The 16,486-nt window shown below is 32.8% G+C and overlaps 3 protein-coding genes across 4 annotated transcripts; 2 read left to right on the top strand and 1 right to left on the bottom strand.

The window, feature by feature from the left end:
• Window positions 1–909: 909 nt before the first annotated feature.
• Window positions 910–3,497, bottom strand: LOC111903719 (uncharacterized). Of its 2 annotated transcripts, XM_023899474.3 has the most exons (10): window positions 3,343–3,497; window positions 3,088–3,122; window positions 2,826–2,900; window positions 2,483–2,507; window positions 2,366–2,398; window positions 2,150–2,271; window positions 1,930–2,060; window positions 1,628–1,842; window positions 1,295–1,524; window positions 910–1,164 (listed from the first exon to the last, which is right to left on the bottom strand). In XM_023899474.3, exons 2-10 carry the CDS (start codon window positions 3,088–3,090, stop codon window positions 1,072–1,074), a joined length of 927 nt encoding a protein of 308 aa, XP_023755242.1. In that variant the 5' UTR covers window positions 3,091–3,122; window positions 3,343–3,497; the 3' UTR covers window positions 910–1,071. The 2 variants fall into 2 exon arrangements, with proteins under 2 accessions (XP_023755242.1, XP_023755241.1); XM_023899473.3 differs by lacking the exons at window positions 3,088–3,122; window positions 3,343–3,497 and having other exon boundaries at window positions 2,826–2,906.
• A 2,481-nt stretch (window positions 3,498–5,978) lies between these two features.
• On the top strand, window positions 5,979–6,896 carry LOC111903776 (uncharacterized). Its single transcript, XM_023899533.1, has 2 exons — window positions 5,979–6,461; window positions 6,570–6,896. The coding sequence occupies exons 1-2, from the start codon at window positions 5,979–5,981 to the stop codon at window positions 6,894–6,896; spliced, it is 810 nt and encodes a 269-aa protein (XP_023755301.1).
• Window positions 6,897–15,275: 8,379 nt separating this feature from the next.
• LOC111903720 (histone H2A.1) lies at window positions 15,276–15,993 on the top strand. The gene is made up of 2 exons (XM_023899475.3): window positions 15,276–15,548; window positions 15,650–15,993. Exons 1-2 carry the CDS (start codon window positions 15,342–15,344, stop codon window positions 15,896–15,898), a joined length of 456 nt encoding a protein of 151 aa, XP_023755243.1. The 5' UTR covers window positions 15,276–15,341; the 3' UTR covers window positions 15,899–15,993.
• The last annotated feature ends 493 nt before the right edge of the window (window positions 15,994–16,486 follow it).

Genomic DNA, 16,486 nt, shown 5'->3' with positions numbered 1-16,486 from the left:
AGTTAACTATACGTGTTCCACCCCCAATCAACCCCACCAAGGATGGGTAAAAAGATGAAGAACATATGTATTACTTCCCCAATCAGTTAACAGTTAACAGCCAATACCAAGAACAAAGGTTTGATTCTTTTTGTTGGAAGTGTTGATTGACAATTGAAATAAAGAAACCCCAAAAAAATGAGAGATTTATAGGTCTATGTAAAGAAGATGATGAACAGGGGAGACTTCTCCTCATTTTTTTACTAGGCCTCAGTCTAGAATGAAAAGGGAATGTGCCTGATTGTTGCTTGATTTCAACACTGCTGCATGATTTATCCATTGTTGCTCGATTTAAAACATCCCATCTCACCTTTTCAGTGCAGGAAATCATGAAAATGGTGGCTGCAAATCTGTTTCGATCTCTACTTGATATTATTACTCATGAAAGCAAGCTGCTAGAGGTTTTGAGATTGCTCAATCTCTTCATTTCAAAGAGAACAAGAGTACTTGGGGAGAATAATCAACAGAGAGAGAGAGAGAGAGAGAGGAGGAAGAGAGAGAGAAGGGTGAGGGCTCCGGTGGGGTTGGTAGAGAGAGAGCCAACTTAATTCCTTTTTTGTATTAATATTTATAAAATAAAAATATAAAAAATACAAAAAAGAAATTTAAAGGCAAAACAGTCAATTCAATCGTTCCATAGACCAAAAATACAAGAATTTCTTAAGTTTAGGACCAAAAACCCAGAAAACTTTTCATTTTGGATCTTCTTTGCAAACGGGAACTTTTTGGACCCTATCCAAAGATTTTTGCAAACCACAAGGACCAAATTTACAGTTTTGTCTTAAAATTATGTTTTTTTTGTGTGATCTTGTAAACCCAAAATTGATTATAGAACCCCTATTTAAGATTGGATCCTAAAAAAAATAATAATAATAAATTCAACGCAACAAAGCAAAACCTCAATTTTTTAATGGTAAATTTGACTCATCTTTTAGTTTTAGTTTAAAGTTAAGTTACTTTACAAGTTAAAAGTCATCGAACACTTGAGGGAAATTAATAAACATGGGTTATGGTTGTCTTGATTCTTGATAGTTAACCCTTCAGCGAATATTTTCTTCCAGTGAAAGCTTGGAACTTGGCTTCTTCCTTTGCGGGTTCTTCCACTTTCTTCTCTTTAGCAGCTTCCTACACATCACAAAAAAAATGGTGTTATGAGCAAAATACTTACATTTATTTACCAAAAATAAAAATATAAATACTAATATTACCATATCCTATCATTGGTAAACATTTAACAAAAAAAAAAAAAAAAAACCTTTCGCTTTTGAGGGGCAGCAGCATTAGAACTAGAACCAAACACAAGTTTTCCCCGAGTCTGGCGGGAGCTAGAAGCGGCGGTAGGTGTTCCGCCGGAAACCACCGCTTGCTTCCCTTTGGAGGCGGTGGAAACAGGCGGCGGTTGGTATGTCAAAGCCTTCCCATCCAACCTTCTCCCCGATCCTGTAAACGGGTTGAACTTTGGTTCCTCTGGTAGACTTTCTTCATCTGCAAGAATAAATAAATACAAATTATTTACTATATTGATTTTTTTTTTAAGTAAAGTAAAGTAGATTGCTATTTTCTACAACTTATCCTATGAAAGTTGTACCTTGGGTGGATGATGATGATGAGAGGGGGAGCCTTTGTGGTTCCTTGTAATCAAGAGGAGGAGCAAAGTCAACCTCACAATCAGTTTCAATAATAGTTATTGCATTAGAAGGCTTTGATTCAATAATATCAATATAATATTTCTTGTTGTTATATGCCACCATAATGCTATCTCCTGTTGTTAAACACGAGAAGTTCCTCAGTGTCGTCTCTAATCTGTACATCGAAAACAAAAAAAAAAATATTAGGGGCATTTTCGTAATTTCGAAGAATGGAAATCGCAATTGGAATCGGTTGACTTACATTGCTTTTGGGTTGGAAATGTTGAGAAAGTCGGATGTGTGTGGTTGCAATTTTACATATGTACCCTTTGGAAGGGTCATATTCTTTACCCTCACAAGGTCCCCTTCTTGTAAAAGCAAATTTTCCATCATCTACATGAAGAAATGAGTCGAGACTTAATGGTATATTCTAATTGTTAAAAAAAAAAAAAAAAGTAAGAATGGATTTAAGAAATTCATACCCAATAAGGCATATATATCAAGCCTTCTTCTGCAATGAATTCCAAAACACCACAATGTGACACTCTCTCAGTAGCAACATTGTTTAGCTCAAACAGCATTGGATAATCAATGTGAAGGGAAGCTGTAAATATAAAGCCATTAATATTTTACATATATTTTATTAAAGAAAATTTGAATTTCTTTATAAAGAAAGATTCTAATATTTATAAACTAACCAAGGCGATCAAGAGCAGAAGGAGGCATTATAACTGGAAAAGAAACAATAAAAATATTAGTATTTTCACTAAAAGGCAAAATAAAAAAATATTAAAATACAAAAAGAATCCACTCACTTTTGTCACCATTTTCTATGTGAGCCTGCAAGAAGAAAAAGATCAAAGGGTTAAAAATCATATAGATTGTTATCAAACATGATTTTGCACTTCTTTTTTCCCAATTACATGTAAGAAAAAAAATATAAACAGGTGGGATTTAATAGTCTTGTTCTATATGCATTAAGTCAAAAAGAAACATTGATATATATATATATATATATATATATATATATATATATATATATATATATATATATATATATATATATATATATATATATATATATATATATATATATATATATAGTTTACCAAATTAAGTAAAAAAGAAAACCAATTATCATTAATAAAGCTTCCTAACCTTGTCAATGAAAGATGCAGGGTAACAGCGATAAGTCTGCTCAAAGGATGTCCCATGGTATCCATAATCAAAATACTGCATGAATAAAAATGTAATGAAGTTACATTAGTGATTAATAATACAATCTGCATTCGACAAAATCAGAAACAAAAAACACAACAAAGTAGTAAACACAAGAAGAATTACAGAAATCATTTGAAATCGTATCTTTAATATAGAGTAGTAAACGCAAAAAGAAATCAACAAGAACACAACAACATACCATGATTACTCTTCTGGAGAGACGAATCCAGCAACCTAAATGAAAAAACAAAATCAATAGTTAGAGCAACACAATCCACAAATTCAAATTGGAAATCGTTAGTAGTATTTGGTGATCGATTTTTCACACTAAATCAAAGTTGATAGCTAAAATCGGAGCGAATCGATTCAGAATCCAGGATTACGAGCACCTTAAGATCATAGAACAAAATTAATGATTGACTACATAAAAATCAAGAAGGGAAAACAGTGTTACCGAATAAGAAAGTGTGAAGAGATTCGAATTTTTGCAGGGGATTTGGAGAGCAAAAGGCTTTGGTGAAAGAGAAATCGTTGTTCGAGTTCGATAGAAATAGGTTTGGGGAGAAGGCCGAAAGGCTAAAATGCGCGGGGGTCGTAGTGTGCACGCAAAGTTTCTATGTCATACGTTTCCTAAACCTAAACCAAATAGAATTCCGTTAATCGATTCTTTTCGTTTCTAGTTTTCTAGTAACAACATCATTTTTTAATTTTTTTATCGTAACCAAATACTAATAACTAGCGGAAAAATCCGGGCTTTGGGCCATTTTTTGTGTTTTTTATGAAAAAATTTAAGAGTTTTGATTGTAAGGACCAAAAATATCAAAATAGTTAAAAGAATTAAAAGGGTTGGAATTAGCAAGTTTTTAGAAAATTGACCAAAGTTGTTAATTATTTAAAATTTTGTGACCAAAATTTGAATGTTAAAAGGTTCCTAAAAAAATATAAAATTTTTGATTGAAACGACAAAAAGTAACAAAATGGCTAAAAAATAAGGGGCAAAGTTGATAAAAAATATGCAAATTTGAACAAAGTTTTAATATATATATATATATATATATATATATATATATATATATATATATATATATATATATATATATATATATATATATATATATATATATATAGGGTTAGGTTCATTTGAGACCACTTATATTTTGTGAGACCGTGAGACGCATTTGTTTATTTTTTTTTAGTTAATTCATGTTTCGAAAATAATATTTAAAAAAAGAATTTTTTGATTTTTCCATTTATTTTGCATTTTAAAATTATTTTTAGAATATGTACAGTGTAATATTCTATTTAGAATATTTCACGTATTTTTCAAAAAAAAATAGAATTTTTTTTTAATTTTTTTTAGTTAATTCAAGTTCCGAAAATAATATTTAAAAAAAGAATTTTTAGATTTTTCCATTTATTTTGCATTTTAAAATTATTTTTTAGAATATGTCAGTGAAATATTCTATTTAGAATATTTCACGTATTTTTCAAAAAAAAAACGGATTTTTTTTTATTTTTTTTTTATTTTTTTAATATTTTTTTTAGTTAATTCAAGTTCCGAAAATAACATTTAAAAAAAGAATTTTTGGATTTTTCCATTTATTTTGCATTTTAAAATTATTTTTATATTTGGTCTCACGGTCTCATAAAATTAGAATGGTCTCAAATGAACCTGAACCTATATATATATATATATATATATATATATATATATATATATATATATATATATATATATATATATATATATATATATATATATATATATATATATGTGTGTGATCTATTTTATGGAAACATTTTTGTTTCCTAAATTTGTTTATCATTTTGTAATTAAAAAAAAAAAACTTAACTTGTTTATATAATATATAAAATTTACAAAAATTTTGTTGAAAATAAATAAATGTTTTTATTTTTATTTTGCTTCTAATATCTTTAAATCTTAGTTAACCGAATGGATAATAAATTTACAAAATAATACTACTAAGATTATTTTCTAACGGGGTGTGGGAGAAGGTTCATTGCGATTGCGGTTACGATTTAGGGTATTTGACAATGCTTAACGAAATTCCATTATTTCATAAAATGTTGACATGGTGCGTTATATGTTCAACTAGGGGATGGATCTGTTTAAACACCGAAAAAAGAATATGGAATTTTAAAATAGCAAACACGAATATCTAAGTATGAAGTTTTTTTAAACATAAAATAACATATTTTATTTATTTGTAAAGAAATAAGTTAAATACATATTAAAACATTACATTGTAAATAAAGAAGTTCAAAACATCATAAAACCTATTCAATTGACTCAATAAAAGCATTATCAATAGACTTTTGTTCATATAAAATTGTTATTGTCAATCTCATGATCTCAAAATGTGTTTTATCCTTCATCGTCTCAAGTTGTTGTCATTTGTTCAATTTTTCGGATTGAAGTGTTTGTAATCTTTCTTGGGAATTGTATTAGTTGGCATGTTGAAAGAGTGATGAAAGACAAAGGGGGAGAGCATGAGAGACACGACCCAAATGTTGGTGATTTAATCACCAAATATATTTTAGTGTAATTGATTTAACAAGTGTTTCAAGAATAGTGTTTTAGTTATAATATAAGTTAGGAGGTGTGGGAGTGCACACTTATATTTACTAAACATTGTTAGTACCGAATCCTGATCTACTGTGTCAAGATGCAAATACAAGGTTTAATTTGTACGAGGACTAATTTGTTATTCTTTAAAGATGCAAATACAAGGTTTAATTTGTATTTTCTGAAAGTTGAAAATTGTTCTCATTTTATCCATTGTATGGATAAGTCCGGGAAAAAGGTCGTATCATTTGAAACACAGAAAACTGAATAACGCTTTCTTCTTCATTATCTCTCAAAATTGATTCTGTGTTTTGTGCCTAAAATCAGAATTGTTTCTTCAGGAATTATCCTAGTTTGGATTTCGTGATACCCAAGGCAATTAGGGTCGAAATATCAAACAAGGAAAGTGTTTCACACGATTCCTGTTTGTGATCCAGATTTCCTATAACCCAAATTCGAAATTCCCCAACAATCTTGTTTGATATTTTCGCTTTCTGAAAAAGATGGCTGGCAATTCATTGAAAGACATGAATACTTCGTTTGGCAAATTGGAGAAATTTCAGTGCCAATATTTCAGACGTTGGCAAAAGAAGATGCACTTCTGGTTGACCACTTTGAAAGTTGTTTATGTTCTCTCTACTCCAAAACCAGAAGAGGTTGAAGATGCAAGTCTGGAACAGATCAGAAGGAGAAGCAAATGGGAGAATGACAACTACATCTGCCTTGGTCACATTCTTAATGGTATGTGTGATTCCCTCTTTGACACTCATCAAAACATTGAAACTGCAAGTGAATTATGGAACACACTTGAAGCAAAATATATTGCAGAAGATGTTTCAAGTAAAAAGTTCATTGTTTCTGATTTCAACAATTATAAAATGGTTGATTCTCGATATGTAATGGAACAATATAATGAAATCCTACGAATTTATGGTCAATTCAAACAACACAACATGTCCATGGATGAATCCTTTGTTGTTTCAAGTGTGATTGATAAACTTCCACCCTCATGGAAGGATTTCAAACACCATTTGAAACATAGAAAGAAATAAATAAGTTTGATTCAACTTGGGAGTCATTTGAAAATCGAAAAGGGACTTCGTGATCAAGAGAATGACAAAGGAACTGGAAAGGGCAAATCTGATTTTGGACAGCCCCAAGTTCATATGGTTGGATGTGATAAAGAAGACAATTCTAATCACAAGGGCAAGGGTAAAAAACGTAAATATGAGGGTCACAACAAGAAGTCCAACAAAAAATACAAGGATTTCAAGGAACTTGTGTGTTGGATATGCCATCTGAAAGGGCATATGAAACGTGACTGTCGGGTGAAACTTGGAAATAAAGGTGCATGTGGTAATGGAAAAGATGGTGTTGGTGGTGGCAGTGGATCTCATGATCAATCTGCAACCAAAGGTTAAATTTCTATTGATCTTGTAAGTTCAGTATTCAATGTTATGCTACTAACTCCAGAAGTTTCTTTTGTACAGGGGGTTGATACAGATTCATGGTGGCTTGATACCTGTTCTACACATCACGTGTGTAATGATGAACGGTTGTCGCACCTCAAAACCGGAACGACGGAAACGTTATGGGGCGGAGGACGTCATGTAATTTATCACAACAATGCAAAGTAGTAAACAAGCAACAACATCACCCATTACATTAATAGTATAATTTTAGTTACAAGTGTGTTCTTTCATAGTATAAGACAACATAATTAACAATCAAAATAAAAGACGACTCTGAACTGCTCCGTCTTCACAAAACCTGGTCGTCGTACCTGTCTATAATTGACCTAAGAATACAAGTTATTTTGAAAGTGAGTATCAGCCAAAAAGTTGGTGAATTCATAAGTATTAATGTGTCTTTGATTTGTAAAACTTGTAATGAAAGTCTTGACATTGTTTTGAAAGAAAGTTCGTACAAGTGTGGAAATGTTTGTAAGTAATGGAAAGCGTTTGAAAAACCCTAGAAATCCCTATGATTCCTATTAGTATAGATGAAATCTTCTACCAAGACTTAACTTTTTGAAAGTAACAAAGATGGTTTTTCCCTTGTAAGACTACTATTAACAATATATATATATATATATATATATATATATATATATATAGTCTACCTCATCTTTTATGTGAATGTATCACAAAATAAAAGTAATAAGAAAAATATAGCCATGTAAGTGTTTATCCTTTTGTATTAGGATCAACCCGACATCGCGACTGCCGAAATAGCAATAACCTTGGACGTCCGTAGATGTTCATTTTCCTCTGTAGGTAACAACAGAGCATAGGAATGGTTAGTCCCGTAAAGGTACCCTAATATAAGTATTAACCGTAGGCATCCGTAGATGTTCATTACCTCTGTTGCCAACAGTTGGGTGCCGGAATGGTTAGTCCCGTCTAGTAAGTAAGTAGTCTTCTCACGAGACCCGTTGTAAGTAAGTAATAATATGATTGGTAGTCCCTATTCTACATTTGGAACTAAAGGTGACTTTCGCAACGAATCTCTAGGTCGAAATCCATATTTATTACCAAATCATATATAAGCCCAAACTATACCTATAATAGCTTACTAGGGATATATGAACGTATACCTTTGCTACCCAAAGGTACTGAACTGACTGACTAGAACTATTATGTCCGTATATGTACACATGATATATAACTAATATTTAGACGACCTTCGGATGGATACCCGATACCCTACCAGATCACATCCCAACGAGGAAAAGGAAATAAAGTGGGTTAGCCTTCCTAAGTCCTTTAAACATTACTTATATAACTATACATATACAGGCATGCTTTTAACAAAATATCTATGTAAAGGTATCCAAGTAAGGGTATCTATGTAAGTGTACTCAAGTAAGTGTATCCATGTAAGTGTATTCAAGTAAGTGTATCCCTTCATATATCATTTAGTATAGACTCATGAATGAACTGACTCTGGTGTATTCCTTGTACTTGGAATGGTAAGTAGTATCTCCTAACTATACCTATAATAGTTACTAGTAAGGTACAAGTATACTGAAGGTATACCTTTGCTAGCCAAAGGTAGTGAGCTGACTGAGGGTACTTTTATGTCTATATATGTATACATGATATATAACTAATAGTTGAATGACCTTCGGACGGATACTCGATACCCTACCAGACCACATCCCAACGAGGAAGAGGAAATAAAGCGGGTTAGCCTTCCTAAGTGCTTCAAGCATTACTTATATAACTATACATATACAGGCATGCATTTGATAATATAAAAGCATAAAAGGAGTTTTATAAAACCTTTGAAAAAGATTAATATCTAAGAAAAATTTGACTTGATGTCGGTTTATAAAGCGGTTTGATAAAGAGTTTTAAACATATAAAACGTTTAATGAAACATTTGAAGAAATATGTTTGGTAAAACAACTAACGTATAGTAAATCTAAGTGCATGTTAGTTATTAATCACATGTGATTGATATAATAACTAGCATTATTCAACTTGTACTCCCCCCATAAAAGCATTTAAAAACATTTAAAACATTGATTAAGGGGTATGAACTCACCTGTAGTGACTGGTACGGATGAACTGAAGATGTAGGATTGCTAGGTGTCAAGTGAAGTCTTGAACACACTCTATGATCCTAGTTATCATATAATAGACATATGTGTGATCTAATTAGTCAATTAATAACTAATTAATCAAGTTAAGACACTCTAGGACATGGGAACACTTTGTTTCAAGTGTTAAAGATCACAAGGGTTGCAACCAAGTGTTGTAGGGCATGGCTAGTGAGTGTAAAATTCAAGGAAAACTCCCTAAGGGAGTTTACGGTTTTGTGGTCACAACCAAAAGAGTTTACGGTCGTAAACCCTTGAGTTTACGGCCGTAAGCTCACACCCTTTTTGACCATTTGTTGTTTGAAGCCTTAAGAGTCCCTAGAAGCTTTTCTACTTGAAGTATGTGACTAAGGAAGGAACTAGGGCACCATTTCACTCCTATTTGGAGTTTACGGTTCCTAAGCCATTTTCCTTTGATTTTACTACCGTAAACTCATAAGTTTTATGGTATTTTGGGGTTTTTCAAGTCCTTAGCTCATCAAAGAATGGGATCATGTTAGTTACTAAGGCATAAGAAGGAATTTGGGTCATTTATACATACTTTGAGGTGTTTATGGTTTTGGGAGCTCCCCAAACTGTAAACACATGTAAAAGAGAGATTTTTGTGCCTTTTTATGTGATAAACACATCAAGGAAGGATCTAGGCATGTTCCTAAGGCATTGTGAAGGACCAAGGCACCCAAAGGCACCCTTTGGCACCTTTACTTGGTGTTTACGGTTCAAGGACTTCTTGAACCGTGAACACCTTGTTCTTGGTGTTCTTGGGACATTTTCTTGATGTAAAGATGTGTACTAAGCAGTATGATACACTAGGATAGAAACTCTTACAGTATAGAAGCTTGAAACGAGCCAAAAGTCCAAAAATGCTAGTGTGTGTTCTTGGTGAACTTGAAGAATCAACCTTTTTGGAACATTTAGACGGATGGATGTGTGTTAAAACACTAGATTAAGTGATATACTAACTTGAAAGAGCTAGAAACACTCACTATATTGAAGATCTCGAAGAAAACCGGGATGATACTTGAGAGAGTTTGGGGGTTTACTCTTGGAAAGGTGGAAAAATGCTAAAAATGGCTAAGTGCCACTTTTATACCCCTCCCCTTTAGGGTTTACGGACGTAAACTCTAAACTTTTGATGTGTCGGGACTTTATTGTTGCACAATAAACCCTAGGGCATCCTCTCTCCTGATATCTCCTAAAGTGTTAATCCTAGAATATTCAAACTTATTCCAAAAAGTCTGAAATTTAACAGTAACTGTTCTGACTTCTATTGACTTGATATGTTATACATAATGGAAATTTCGGGTTGCCACAACGGTGGTTCACAAAGTTGAACATAGTAAATAAAGGTTTTGTCTTACACATGGCGGATGAAGGATCAAAGCCAATTTTAGGATCTGGTGTTGTTAGTATTACGTTTACTTATGGAAAAACAATTAATTTGTTTGATGTATTGTATGTTCCAAATGTTCGAAAGAACCTTGTGTCTAGTGGTTTGTTGAATTGTATGGGTTATAAACAAGTGATTGAGTCGAACAAGTATGTGTTGTCTAAATGTGGAATATTTGTGGGATTTGGTTATTATTGTGATCGTGTTTTTAAGTTAAATGTTATAAGTTGTTTTGCATCACATGTCAAATCTACTTGTATGACTTTTGCATCTAATCTTGATAATTCTATGTTATGGCATAATAGATTAGGACATGTTCATATTAAAAGAATGGTTGAAATGTCAAAATCCGGATTGATTCCAGCTTTTGACATTAATTCTGAAAAATGCAAAACTTGTATGTTAACTAAAATCACGAAACAACCGTTTCCAAATGTTAATACAAAATCAAAAGTGTTGGAATTGATTCATAGTGATCTATGTGATTTCCATGCTACACCTTCTTTGGGAAATAAAGAGTAAATTGTTACCTTTTATTGATGATTCAAGTCGGTTTTGTTATGTATACTTGTTACATTCCAAAAATGAAACTTTGGAAAAGTTTAAAGTATATAAAACTGAAGTCGAATTAGAGTTGGGTATGTCTATAAAATGTCTTCGGACAGATAGGGGAGGAGAGTACATGGATTCTGAATACTTTCAATCGGTTGGAATTATTCATGAAACCACAGCTCCTTACAATCCACAGCAAAATGGTGTTGCTGAACGGAAAAATCGAGTTTTAAAAGAAATGGTAAATTCGATGCTTTATTTTTCGAGTTTAAGTGAAGGCTTTTGGGGTGAAGCTATGCTCACAGCCAATTATGTGCTAAATCGGGATCCTAATAAACGGAACAAAGTTACTCCTTATGGACTTTGGCACAAGAAAACACCAAATTTGAAGTATTTTCGAATTTGGGGATGTCGAGCAGTTGTGAAATTACCCGAACCTAAAAAGAAAATTTTAGGTGAAAGAGGAATTGACTGCATATTTATTGGATATGCAGAACATTCCAAAGCTTATAGGTTTTATGTTATAGAACCTAATGAGACATATTCCGTTCATACCATTATAGAGTCGCGAGATGCGATTTTTGATGAGCTGCGGTATTCTTCAATTCAAAGACCAAAAGATCTGATTCCAAGCTCAAGTGAGGTGCCTAAATCAGATAATAAGGAAGTTGTTTCAATTCCAGAAACACAGCAACTTCGTAAAAGCAAACGAGGTCGAGTCGCGAAAAATTTTGGCGATGAATTTCAACTATTTTTAGTTGAAGGTTCGAGGGATAAAGTAAAGAAACAATATTCATATTCCTCCCATCTTGAGACTGATCCAAAGACTTTTAAGGAAGCTATGGAGTCTCGAGATGTTGAGTTTTGGAAAGAAGCGGTTGATGAAGAGATGTCATCCATTATGGAGAATAATGTTTGGGTGTTATTTGATTTACCTCCTGGTTCTAAACCTTTAGGATGTAAATGGATTTTCAAGAAGAAAATAAAGGTAGATGGAACCATTGATAAGTTCAAGGCTCGTCTGGTCATACAAGGTTTTAGACAAAAAGTCGGTATCGATTATTTTGATACGTATGCACCGGTAGCACGAATTTCTACCATTAGATTGTTGCTTGCTTTGGCAGCTATTTACAATCTAGTGATACATCAAATGTATGTTATAACAACCTTTTTGAATGGTGATCTTGATGAGTAAGTTTATATGAAACACCAGAAGGTTTTGTTCTGCCTGGAAATGAGCAAAAAGTGTGTAGACTTGTAAAATCTTTCTATGGACTTAAACAAGCTCCAAAACAATGGCACTTGAAGTTTGATGAAGTTATTTTGTCTAATGGTTTTTCTTTAAACCAATCTGACAAATATGTTTACAGCCGTTTTGATTCATCTGGATCCGGTGTGATCATTTGTTTGTATGTAGATGATATGTTGATTTTTGGCACTGATCAAAATCAAGTTAATGCAACAAAGAATTTATTGTCTTCAAAGTTTTCTATGAAGGATATGGGGGAGGCGGATGTAATCCTTGGAATAAGGATTAAAAGGATGAACAAGGGACTTCCTATTACACAGTCACATTACATTGAAAAAATTCTCAAACGGTTCAATTACAGTGATTGTACACCTATTAGCGCCCCTATGGATTCAAGCATGAAGTTGATGCCTAATAGAGGTAGATCAGTTTCTCAAATGGAGTACTCGCAAGCTATTGGTTCTTTTATGTATGCTATGACTAGCACTCGTCCTGATATAGCTTTAGCAGTCGGAAGATTGAGTAGATTTACTCATAATCCTAGTACTCAACATTGGCAAGCGATTCATCGTGTTTTCAAATATTTGAAAGGAACCAAGGATTATTGTTTGTGTTATTCATGATTTCCTTCGGTCTTGGAAGGATATTCTGATGCGAGTTGGATATCCAATAGAGAAGATCATTCTTCTACAACTGGTTGGGTATTTTTGCTTGGTGGAGGTGCTATTTCATGGGCATCTAAGAAGCAATCTTGCACAACTAGTTCAAAAATGGAATATGAGTTTATTGCATTGGCTGCTGCAAGTAAGGAATCAGAATGATTAAAGAATTTGATTTATGAGATTCCATTATGGAGGAAACCGATTTCACCATTATCTATTCGTTGTGATAGTGTTTCTACTATGAGTAAAGCTTATAGTCAAGTTTATAATGGTAAATCGAGACATATTGATGTCAGACATAGTATGATTAGAAATCTAATCATGGATGGTGTGATTTCGATTGAGTTTGTAAAATCACAACAAAATTTGGCGGACCATCTCACTAAGAGTTTGGCGCGAGACTTAGTGCACAAGTCTGTTATAGGGATGGGCTTAAAGTCCTTATAAATTCTTATGAATGAGACACTTAATTCCCCTCTAATATAATGTTAGAGGTTTAATTCAATGATGAAAGCTTATTTATATGAATTGGAACACACATTATAACTATCCCAATGTACGTGTCTTTGAACCTGTAGAGACCATGATGAATTTGATTTCTTAATGATTCTTTTGATAAAATGTATACAGGTACATGAATAAAAGAATCACCTATATGATCGTGGAGTGTAGCCGCACTTCAAAGAGCTTGGGGGCTTAGCTTTTATACGATCAAGAATGGATTGGGACACACGACTTTATAATTAGTGTCAAGTTATTTTGTTGAGATGATTGTAAAACTAATGTGTATATTATTTTCAGATATTCAAAATAGTTGTTGGGTTCAATCTTTAAGATACCTTGATTTCTCGAATGTTTGAAATGTGTAATATACTAACATGAAAATTCAATCATATCGATATTTTCATTTATGCATTAGTTTTGTTTTCTTTTGTTTTAAGGTTGTTAATTCAAGGTTACACTAAAATAGGGGAGGATTGTTGGTGATTTAATCACCAAATATATTTTAGTGTAATGGATTTAACAAGTGTTTCAAGAATAATGTTTTAGTTATAATATAAGTTAGGAGGTGTGGGAGTGCACACTTGTATTTACTAAACATTGTTAGTATCGAATCCTGATCTACTGTGTCAAGATGCAAATACAAGGTTCAATTTGTACGAGGACTAATTTGTTATTCTTTAAAGATGCAAATACAAGGTTTAATTTGTATTTTCTGAAAGTTGAAAACTGTTCTCGTTTTATCCGTTGTATGGATAAGTCCGGGAAAAAGGTCGTATCTTTTGAAACACAGAAAACTGAAAAACGTTTTCTTCTTCATTCTCTCTCAAAATTGATTATGTGTTTTGTGCCTAAAATCAAAATCGTTTCTTCAGGAATTATCCTCGTTTGGATTTCGTGATACCCTAGGCAATTAGGGTCGATGACCAGTAAATAACTTGGTTTATGTTTATGTTTGAAGAGGATTGTGTTTATGTTTATAATACCACATACACTTGGTTTATGTTTATGTTTGAAGAGGTTTGTGTTTCTCGTAAAACGATGACCAGTAAACAATTATCTAAAAGAATATTGAATATATTTCTCCTTTTATTTTCCTATGTACATTTTCATATTAGTTGTGCTAGAACAATTATTTTAAATGTCAATCAATAATTTATCGTAAAAAAATGTTAGGTTTATGGTAATGTTCATTGTTAAAATCTTGATGTGACCATATAGAGCAAAGTGGTGGATCAAACTTCAGAAGCTCAACCATAAAATTTGAAGTATTGGACTATTGAACAACGTTCGTCTATCCATATTTAGTTATACGACTCTTGAATCCGTATGAACACTATAATGCACTTGGGACTCTTATAATCCACAAAGTTGCCAACTTTATGGATTTACTCCACTCATACATGTAATAACATCAATAAGATAGACAAAACTCAAGATCTATTCATGATAAGCAATAAAGGTGGAGTTGAAAAGAAGATGATACTTATAGAAATTAAAAAAAAAAAAAAAAAAAAAAGGAAAAGAAAAAAAAAACAACAACAAAAAACAAAAATCAAATCAGGTGGAATTCAAAAAGAAGATGATACTTATAGAAAACCCTATGGAGTGATCCAGCTTTAAAACCTAAAAAATCGATCCAAGTTTAATGAGAACGTGCTCCCGGTTAATTAGCCCACAATTCTGATCGTCCGATGAAAATCACAAAAAGGCACTTTGTTATGGATTGCCAGCGTGGCATGCTTTGTTAAGCGTAGGATCATTTTAGATCCTCCCACCTTAAATTCAACCAAACAAACCGCGCATTATATATACTCGTCTTCTCCCTCCGTTTTATTCATAGAATTTTCAAATTCACAATCTACTCCGACGAATCTAATCTCTCCAAACAAATTTCAAGTCAGATCAATGGAGTCCGGGAAAACAACTAAGGGTGCCGGAGGAAGGAAAGGCGCCAGTGAACGGAAGAAATCGGTGACCAAGTCGGTTAAGGCCGGACTTCAGTTTCCGGTGGGTAGAATCTCCAGGTTTTTGAAAAAAGGCCAATACGCTAAACGAACCGGCTCCGGTGCACCGATCTATCTCGCCGCCGTTCTAGAATACCTCGCTGCTGAGGTTCGTATTCAAGTCTTCTGTGATTAATTTGTTTTGTTTTGTGTTTTTATCGGTGTTTGTTGAATTCAACAATTGATTTGATTCCCAAAATCGAATTATAGGTTTTGGAGTTGGCTGGAAATGCAGCAAGAGATAACAAGAAGACGAGAATTAATCCTAGACATGTTCTATTGGCTGTGAGGAACGATGAAGAATTGGGGAAATTGCTTGCCGGTGTTACCATCGCGAATGGAGGTGTTCTACCAAACATCAATCCAGTTTTGTTGCCTAAGAAATCTGCAGTTGACGCCGAGAAGACTCCTAAATCTCCCAAATCGACTAAAGCTTCCAAATCACCCAAAAAAGCATAGAATAGTTGTGATGTTTGTATGAATCTACCTTAGGTTAATATGTTAACAAAGTTTCTTGATTTTAGCATCATAATTAATCTAATCATTTTGCAGTATATCTAATTGGATTATTTTGCTGATCTTTTTGTTGTTTAAGTTTACTGTTCTTATGGTGTTTTGGATTTTTAAAATACTCTAAAACCCTAATTTTATTGTTGTTGATTGAGATTCATCAATTTATCTGATTGATTGCTGTTTCCATTGAACATTGGTGATTCTAGTTATTGGACTGTGGGTTTTATCACAATTATTACCTATGCGTTTTGCTTTGAACTCACCTTAACAAGAAGGCTAGGTTTTGTGCTTGTGATATTGTTCATGTTCTTCAATCCTTTCATAATTTTCCTAATTAATTTATTTTTTCCAATTTGGTGTAATATTATTCATATTCCTTCAAATAGGGTTGAACTTTGAATTGTTGGTCTTAATATGAAAATGTGATGCCATAGATGTTTGCTTGGGGGCGTTTGTACCCATTGAAATGCAAAAAGCCCATAAGCCATTGATTTTCTGGTTATGAATAATATTTTTATAGTTGCCATTTATAGA

The sequence above is a fragment of the Lactuca sativa genome, chromosome 8 (assembly GCF_002870075.4).
Source record: "Lactuca sativa cultivar Salinas chromosome 8, Lsat_Salinas_v11, whole genome shotgun sequence".
Classification (NCBI taxonomy): Eukaryota; Viridiplantae; Streptophyta; class Magnoliopsida; order Asterales; family Asteraceae; genus Lactuca; species Lactuca sativa.
This window is presented reverse-complemented; position numbering and strand designations above follow the sequence as displayed.